Source organism: Capsicum annuum, chromosome 5, assembly GCF_002878395.1.
Source record: "Capsicum annuum cultivar UCD-10X-F1 chromosome 5, UCD10Xv1.1, whole genome shotgun sequence".
Taxonomy (NCBI): domain Eukaryota; kingdom Viridiplantae; phylum Streptophyta; class Magnoliopsida; order Solanales; family Solanaceae; genus Capsicum; species Capsicum annuum.
Window position 1 is genome coordinate 147600730 of NC_061115.1, and position 10152 is coordinate 147610881.

Here is a 10152-nt window from a genome sequence, read left to right on the forward strand (position 1 = left end):
TCAAGTTGTTCAAGAACTAAGCTCCTCAAGTCAAAGGCAGCAAGGTCTAGGTCTAAAAGTGTGAGAAATAAGTTTCAAGAAAGTTTCTATATCTTTAAAATCAAAATCTAAGGTATGTGAGGTTTGAACAAGAACACTCCTTTCGTTCTTGTGCCTAAAGATTTACTTTCTATTATTGATTTACATAATATTGCAAGTGGGTTTACACCCAATTTTTTCTATTAATGATTTATGAGATTTGAGTTGAATAAGTTTGATATTTATGAGTATTTCACCATCATGTTTCTGAAAGTGAGAATTTATTCCATGAGCCGTATATTATCATTATATATTGATGATTTCTAAGAAATTTAAGTCAAGTTCCATGAGTTGAATATTTTTATTATGAATTGATAATTTTTGAATGATTTGAGACAAGTGTCATGAGTTATGCTTTTCTATGAGAAATTCGACTATTGAATGTATATTGATATGTGAAATTGAGAGGCAAGAATGAGTCTTATGATGTTTCCATGAAGCTTTTGATATTTAAAATAATTTGATAAACAAATGTACTTGATATTGAGAAAACTTGTGTTGAGTTGAGTCGAGTTAGGAATCCATAAGATGTTTATGATTTTTAGATGAGATATATATTTATGTTTTGGTATTTATAATAGAACCATGAGTTGATATTGATTGAGGTGGATTTCCTAATGCGTTCTGAGCTGAGTCTGGGAGGAGTATTTAGCACTGAAAGGAAAATTTGGTATTTTCCCAAAACTACGTGCCATCATAGGATTAATGTTGATAATTGTGGGCCAAAGGCCGAGTATGAGATTGTGGAGATGAGATTGAGGTTGTACTCCCTGGCAAGAGTACAACCCCTACCAATGTGGGGTTCTCTCCTTAGGAGGACAAAACATTGGACTCCATGGGGCTCACATGGTGTAGTCATGTTAGTTATAAGAAACTCACACGTCCATAATGATTTAAGTCTCTTGAGTTACCGAGTCACTCTAAGTCATGAGTTAAAGAGTTTGAGTTGAGATAAATGATTTACGAGATTTATGAAACACGTATTACTACTGATGATTTATAAGAAAAATGTTTCAGATAATTCAAGCGAAGAGAATTATTATGGTCAGCATACATGATTTTCTTATACATTTATGATATTATTTAAATGTTGCATCCACCCCGCATACTCAGTGCATTCCCAAGTACTGACTCTCATACTCTTTTGTATTCTATATTTCATCGTGATATAGGTTCAGGTGCTCAGTCTCAGCAGCGACAGTGATCTTCGAGTACCTTCTTCCATATCTCTGCAGTTCGTGAGTCCTTATGGTTCAAGGACTTGTATCTCTCATTTTGTCTTGCTGATAGATAGTCATTTATTTTCAGTTCAGTACGAGTCAGTTGGGGATCTATCTCAATGGCTCCTCAGTCTTATGTAGAAGAGGCTTTGTCAGATTAGTAAGCCAGTATGTAAAAGATATCAGTATTTTTGTTGTGCAAGACAGTATCATTTTGTATCTAAGCATGGTCATGACATGTTTATTCCTATTTATCTTAGCATGATTTGTGTTATAGTGAGTTCTGAAAGTGATGACAGTCTTAGAGGGTTAGCTTGAGGCCATGTGTGACCTTAAGCACCATGTGACGTCTCGGGATGGGTTCTTGGGGCATTACAAAATTACTTTCCTTCTCCTCTTAGCCTTACTCTCTAGTGGAATGAATGGATATGAAATCCTCTTTGATGGAATGACACCTCTCTTATATGTCAATTCCTTTATAGAAGTAATTAATGCATTAATAACATTAATTACTACATTAGGTTTTGTCTTGGAGTCTTGACATTTGCATGCAGAACATTCGCTTGGAGGGAAAATATCTGTATAACTAGTATGATCATACTCATAATGATTTGTTTCAAAAACTGTAAGAGGGGCATCATTAGTCCCAACAGAAGCACCACTACCACCACTAACAGCTCCATCACCACTAACTCCATCAATAATAACATGCCCACCCTCCAGAATTATTTTTCTTGTGATGGTTATTGCTCCAAACAATTCCATTTTTATTTTTTTAATGACCTTAGAGTTCGATAAAGTTTTCACCGATTGTAAATTAAGAAAAAATGGCATCTTCAACTCTCGATTGGTCAGAATAAGCGATGGATGCACAATCTAGCATAAATCAGTATATATATATATATATATATATAGAATAATGATTAGATCATTCAAAAATTTCATTAATTAAAATAAAAACTTCATTAGAATTCGACTTACTGCATCCTTCGGGGGTGCGGGGATTGAAGAGATCAAGAAATTTTACATTTTTATCAATTTTGGATGACAACCATCTCAGAATTCTTGGATAGAAAACTTCTTCCAGGTAGTTCACTTGTTGTCTCAAATAAGGAATGGTTTCAAACCCCCAAGCCTATAAAATAACGCCAATAAATTAAAAGCGTTATTTAATAAAAAAATAAATTATATCATAATAAAAGAAATATTTATCATGAAAGTCCATGGAAAGCCATATAATTTGACTGTCTTTGGAGCTAACGGAGTCAACAAATATTTGACAGTTATTTTGAAGCTTTCATAGCCCCAGGGATAGCTCTTAAATGCCTTAAGATCCTCAGAGAGCTTTATTAAACAAAGTGTTATGTTTTTGTTAACGTCTCTCGCCCAAAGACTATTATGTACAAACCAAACCAAGCACAATAATTTCTTGTATTTTTTTGAAAGTCTTTTACCTTTCAATGCTTCTATCATATTTTTATTTTTGAATCTTAGACCAATAAGGAACACCAAGTCTTCACGATCACTTCACTTTCATTTGACTTTTTTGGGTATATGGGGTATTTTTTTGGAGTTAGAATAGGTATAACTTGAGAAAGAGAAGGAGGATAATATTTTAGTCCAGTAACTATGGCAAACTCCTTCCAACCAAAACAAATAGGCATGCCACAATTATTTATCCACAGCTCATCCATCTTATATTTGTTTTCATACATACACCTACGCTTGGGAAGATCATATACCATTTTCATTTGGAAAAGAGCATTGTTGTTCTCCAGCAAATCAAGATATAACCCAAAGTAGTTGTCCCTTAAAAAAGCATCCAAATTTTATTCTCAAAGTATTTTTTTTAAGGCGTTGAAAGATTTTTTCATGGCTGACTTAACCACGAAATCACTCATTAAATCTGTGGAACCATCGCACTGCATTCTCACAGGATAACTATCAATTATAAAGTTTTTGACCAACTCTTCAGTGGAAGAGCTATTAGCATTTGGATCATCTCTTATGAAATATTCCTCCGCCTTATGTTTATTATCATCTGCTTCTGATTGAGATAACACTTATAAAATAAGTTCATAGAGTGGTGAATGTAGCCTAGCGGCTTCACTTATTCCTTTACTTGGACTTGATTCAGTTTCTATTCTTTTGGGAGCCATATAATCTAAAAATAACAGGAACATAAAATAGATTATAATTAATTAATACATCTTTAAAAAGGAATAACAGTATATCTAATATGTACACAACAAAACAACAGTTCTAATAGATCACACATCTGTTACACCAGGTAGGTTATCAATTGCAACATATAACTAACCTGTTGCAATGGATAAGTAATTCGTTGCAACAATAAAAATAGATTACTCATCTGTTTAAACAGATGGCTGGTCTGTGCAACAGATCACACATTTGTTGCAATATATGAGTGATCTGTTGCAATATATAACTAACCTGTTGAAATGGATGATTAATCTGTTGCAACAATAAAAATAGATCACTCATTTGTTGAAATAGATGACTGGTCTATGTAACAGATCACACATCTGTTGCAACATATGAGTGATTTGTTAGAACTGTTACTAACAGTTAATATTATTTAAATTTTTTCCAACAGAAGGGTCATCTATCCCGACAGATGAATGATGAGTTTGAAAAATTAAGTCTCGGACATGTCCTGTTGGAATAGTTGATAGGGTGTTATCCAACAGAAAGTTCATCTGTTGTATCAGATTTTTAATTCGATGGTTCCTCCGTTGCATCAGATAGTAAATCTGTTGCATTAGATTTTTAATACGATAGTTCCTCTGTTGCATCCGATGGTAAACCTATTGCATCAGATGGTTAATCTGTTGCATCATATGGTTAATCTGTTGCATCAGATTTTTAATCCGACGGTAAATCTGTTGCATCAGATGTTTAATTTGTTGCATCAGTTTTTTAATTCGATGGTTACTCTATTACATTATATGGTAAATCTATTACATCGAATGGTTAATCTGTTACCTCAGATAGTAAATCTATTGCATCAGATGGTTAATCTATTGCATCAAAAGGTTAATGTGTTGCAGAAAAAGATAGAGCATGATTTTCTTCAATAGAACAACAGTAATATCACTATTTTTACCAAGAACAAGAACAAATCAACCCAGAAACGGGTGCAACACCAAAAACACCAACATCGTTTTGTTTGTACGAACTCAAACAATAAAAATCAAACTTTAAAAAATCATATTTCACTTCGAAAAGCGAAGAGAAAAAGTACCAGAAATTAGGATTTTATTTAGACCGCATTTCAAATTAAAGTAACAAATATTGAAATTGTTAACTAATACTAGAAGAGAAATTGACTCAAGTTCCTCTTTTTCTTCAAAACTAAAAAAACAATAATTTTTTACCTGTGAAAGAAGAAACTAAAGGGATGATGAAGAACTCAGGGCCGGAGAGCAAGGTTGTCACGTCGATTGACAGTTGAAAGTCGAAAAAGAACTCAAAGCCCAACTATTTGTCGCCGGAGGTTGAAGTCGCTGAGGATTAAAAAGAGAAATTTGTATAACTGTTGGTTGGGAGAAACTGTCGAGAGAAAGAAGAGACGGTTGATTTGAAGAGGAGAGGGGTGTAGGTTGATTTGTATTTTTATAAAGATTAGAAAGTTTTAAAAATATTAATCAAGTTCATAATTAACTTAATTAAATTTTTTAGTTATGTTTGACCCTTTAAATTGACCAATGTCATCAATTCTTTTTTCAAGATTTAAATAACACATTTTCTTCCATTTTCTCAAGAAAGTAGTAGTATATACCAAGAGGAAGCAGGTTTTCTAGTCTGTAAAGTGTAAAACGTATTTGAAAGTGGTCACATCTCACATGCCTTACAAACAATGTTAGTAATGAGAAAATGCAAGTATACCCCACGTGCAAACACTCTCAAAGTCCAACAAAGGTCAACTCCTGATGACACATGGACATGTACATTTGCCCTATCATAAAGGACCATGATTCACTTCACGTGAACTCCTCTCCCCGGTCTCTTGTTTTCTTGGCTCCACTATGTAGGGGACCTCTCTCTGTAACTTCTATCCTGCTGTACTATTTTATATGGTATTTTTTTAATTAATAAGATATTTGAGGAAAAAGGTAAAAGTTTTAAAATTTATTATTCAAAATATTTTTTAAATATTTATTTATTAGTAAATTATTTCATTTAAGGTAGCAGGAGAATTTTAACGTAAATTTTCTTTAATTCTGAAGTAGGTGACCTCTATTTTTTTTTTTAATTTTTTATCCGTTAATTATACTTTATTTGTTTTATTCCATGTGTCATCTTTTGATTGAACATGAAATTTAAGAAATAAATGAAGACTCTATAAAATTTACTAAATAGTTCTTTTAAAAAAAAAGTAAATTTATTGACTTATTTTAATTCGACATGGTGTTAAACAAAATAAGGAAGAAATTTTAATTTTGTGATTTTAAATTTAAAATATATTAAATATATTATAAAATACCGTTTAATTTTGTGATCATAAACATGTAATGTGAAAAATGAAATTAAAGAGTTGCTAAAAAAGAAAAGAATCATTATTTTTTAAACTGACTTAATGTAAAAGTATAAATAGCAAGTTGTAAGTAGATTTCTGATCATCCGTATAGTGGTATTGTAGAATTTACTTACATGTTATAAAGACTTGCGAATTGAGCAAATCAAATAGTTGGGTTATTAATTAACTTGCTTAATGAATATTATAGCTTAAGAACAGATTACTCTTCTCACTGTTTCCACAGTACTCCCTCCGTTTAAAAAACAATGACCTACTTTCCTTTTTAGTCCATTTAAAAAAGAATGTCCCCTTTCGCTTTTTGACAATACTTTAATTTCAATTTTCCACATGGCATGTTTAGAATCACAAGATTAAAGGGCATTTTAGTACATTTGACACAGCTTTAACTTAAGGCTACAAGATTCAAAAGTTTCTTTATTTTCTTAAACTTTGTGCCAAGTCAAAGTAGGTCATTCTTTTTTAAACGGAAGAAGTATATGAGATGAATGTATATATTTCGATTATGGTTGTATTCTATGGTTACGATTCTACCATACATGTCATTTTCATTTTGTCGAAAATCGATTTTAAGAAATAGACGCTTATGACCCTCTATGCCTAGTGGTAATAATTCCTTAGGCATTACGACCTTTACCACAACAACATTGTCCATAGATTAAATTATTTTATTGATTGGGTTTCACTTGACTGTTTACGGTTTCGTTGTGTGCGCTTGGTGTAGAAGAATTGTATAATGTATCGTCCTGCTATTAAGTATTTTTATTTAAGTTCTTTTCTTTCTAAGAGGTGGAATAGAATAACTCGGTTGAAGCGTGATGATCATACGTTTGTAATGCATTAGATTTGGACCTTATCGGGAACGATTGCAGACTGGTGTTTTGTTATGTGATTCTGGAGCTAGATGGGGTTACGGTTCTTCTGACCATGTCTAATAAAGCTGTCCGATGTTTAATTAGTCCTTATGGCTTACGAGTTATATCTGACCTGTCCTATGTGCCATTTATCCCTTCCTAATTTACTCATATGTAGCTAGGTGGTTGACAATTCAGTGAAAACTAACTCTAAAATCTTTACCTTTAACTTACTGAATTTATTTTTAGAACAGAGTTGCCCCGACATGATGATTTACACAGATTTAATAAATGCAATGTATGTAATTATCTTGGAATAAACCTTTATTAATACTATATATCATTGTTAATATTTGACTCAATTAAATTGTTATAAATTAAACTTCGTATGTGAATAAGTATCTTCTTTTATAGTCTGTTGCATCCAAAGATCACATGGAAAGAGCTCAAGATTTTGATAGGGCCTTTAGCTTTGTCTGATAATTATTTGTCCAGATAAAAATACAATACTAAAACCTGTTCATACATCACAAACTAAATGAGATTTTAAAAGAAGCTTACTTTTCCTTCCCGTCAAACATGCACGGCCACACATTAGTCCTCAAGTTGCAATTTATCTAAACTTTCCTTATTAATCTGTTTCCAAATGAGTGATCATTTCCCTTCTTAGCAACTCTTTGAATTCAACGTTCCATGTGACATGTTTAAAATCATAAATTAAAGGCATTTCGATACATTTGACATATCTTTAATTTAAGACCACAACATTAAAAAATATTTTTTAAAAAATTATTTTTATGTCAAGTCAAAATATGTCAAACAAATTGCAAGTATTATGTATAATTTACATAAAAGAAAGATTATAAGTTAATAAAATTGATCTGCTGTGTTACATTGTGCGCTCTAGCGAGACATAAATATACATTTTCTCTCTTGCTGGACATTTGAAATTTCTTACGAAATTTTAGAAGCAAAGGTTGAGAAAAACAAAAACAAAATTACTTACAAAAAATTAGTAAGGAAGTGAAATAATTTAGTACTATTATGATAATGAATTCTTCTCATAGCGATTGAATTTTGTTTTGTAGTTTATTTGGCAAAAGACCCACTGCACCAACCATATTTAGTTCCATATTCTGATTCAATTCCAACAGCCAAAAAGGATCCTTTCCTCTCCATAGTCACTGCTGTCGAAATATATATACATATATATCCTTTTGAGAAATGGGAATTATGTATATAATCAGGCGCAAATCAATTAAAAATCATTACCTGCTAAATTGAAGGGAGAAAACACATAGAAACAAAACATGTAACTTTTATTCCACAACCATTTGAGAACTATTTATTGAACCCTAAAGACATAAAATAACCAAATGAGCTCAAACTACATATAGAGGTTATCATTTTTAACAATGCACTCAGCAACGATGGCTAAAGCAGACACGAAGTAATAACCAACCCCAAGAAGGAAAGAGGAACAAAACCAAATTAAAAGCTAACCCTAGTTAGATTTCCTATACAAATTTAAGATGACATGAGATGGTTAGTTAAACATCCCTGACATGGAAAACGTTAGGGTTTTTAACCACGATATCATACATGTGAATGGAGTTGAACTTGGCGAAATCCTTTGGAAGTGAAATCAAGTCGATGGAAGAATGCTTGTGGAATTGGAAAAGTTCAGTGTCACCTCCATAATACCTTTCCCATCCTAAACCATTGAGAATTCTTTCAAGAGAACAATAGGATGACACCACTTGCCCACTTGGTAAGTGTAACAATACCTTCCTTCTTCTTTGAGCTTGATCTCCTGATCCATTTTCTACCAAACGGAAAACCCCATTCTTAAATACCCAAACTCCAGACATTTCAACTTCACTTGTATGTGTGTGTGTGTTCCTTTTCAAATATCAGCTAGAGCTAGCTAGGTTAGTGAAGCAGAGAGAAATGAGTTTGAGTTGGTGGAAAGGGGGAAAGATTTGGAGGGTATTTATACAAGTGAAGAGGTAGATAAAACAACTGAAAAATACTCTTTGAAGTGGTTTGAAAAGATAGGTGATGATAGGTTTGTTTAGCTTTAGTGTAGAATCTAGATATTGTGGGCCTTCCTTTTGTTAAATTCGAAGACACGCATGGGGTGTTCTTTTTGAGCACACGTATGGTTCTGCTTGGGGACGGAAAATCAGGGCTTAAGAATAGCATTTTTTTTTTTTTATAATCATCGTGTCGGATTTAGGTTTTGTGCATCTCGACTAATTTTATAGGATATATGCCCCCTACTACGAATAACAGGCACTAGATAACTATATTAATCAAGGCTAGAATAAATGAGAACAAATCACCTAATATTTTTCTCTATTCAGAATTAAACTTGAGATCCTATGATACTCAATTCAACTTTATTGAACCAAGCCGCTACCTTACATGTTTTTTTTTTTTTTTTGGTCTCTAACTTTTTTCCATGGGATTTTAATGCACTCGTTCCCTAAACTTTTAGTCTGATTGGTATATTTAAATATTGAATTATCTTTACTGAGATGACTTTATAGCATCACTAATAATTATCACTTGTTTTAGACTATCGAAATACATCATCGCTTAAATTGTGATAGAGTATATTTAAGTTTAACTATATACAATTATACAGTGATTACATAAACATAAATGTGCTCTTAATTAATTATTGGTATCTCAGAACAAATTCAGATCGATTTACTAGGTTAATTTATATCGATAATATAGTCATTATACTATCATCGCGTATAAGCTCTCTTTGGTCCTAAGTACTTGTCATTTTTTTTGTTTGCACGCTTCTTAAGATAAAACATTAACTAAAATTATTTATCATACATCTCTCCGTAATACTTTCTTTTTTTATTAGATTAATATCTCTCCATATTTATCACTAAAGGGTCGTTTGGTAGAGTGTATTGAAATCTTAATACATGCATTAGTTTAATGTGTATTAGTAGTACCTTGTTTGATATACCTTTTTACCCTATGTATAACTAATACAAACATTAGTTATACACTCTATTGTGTATTGAGGTGTGTATTACTATTACCTCAAAATCTATGACATTAGTAATGCAATGGATCTAATGCATGCAATAACATGCTTAAAGACCCTATTACCCCTCGAAAATTTTTTCGCATTTTACAACATATATATTGAGGGTATTATGTAAAAAAAATAAAAATTTTTTTTTTTTAGAAATTGTGATTCATGTTTTTTTTTAAAATATCGAACCAAACACTGCATAAGAAAAATACAAGTATAACTAATGCAAGCATAACTAATACAAGCATTACTAATACACCATATTTTGCATTATTCTTATACACTCTACCAAACGACCCCTAAGAGTAAAGATGAAAAAATATACCCGCTCTGTTTAAAAAAGAATGACCTACTTTCCTTTTTAGTCCGTTTAAAAAA

At 31.9% G+C, this 10152-nt stretch overlaps 1 protein-coding gene across 1 annotated transcript; it reads right to left on the bottom strand.

The window, feature by feature from the left end:
* Window positions 1-8260: 8260 nt before the first annotated feature.
* Window positions 8261-8632, bottom strand: LOC107845055 (flowering-promoting factor 1-like). Its single transcript, XM_016689338.2, has one exon. The coding sequence runs from the start codon at window positions 8579-8581 to the stop codon at window positions 8261-8263; it is 321 nt and encodes a 106-aa protein (XP_016544824.1). The 5' UTR covers window positions 8582-8632.
* Between the last annotated feature and the right edge of the window lie 1520 nt (window positions 8633-10152).

Bases quoted from the DNA above. Each gene is read 5' to 3' on its own strand.
- LOC107845055 (XM_016689338.2), bottom strand. From the start codon at position 8,581: ATGTCTGGAGTTTGGGTATTTAAGAATGGGGTTTTCCGTTTGGTAGAA.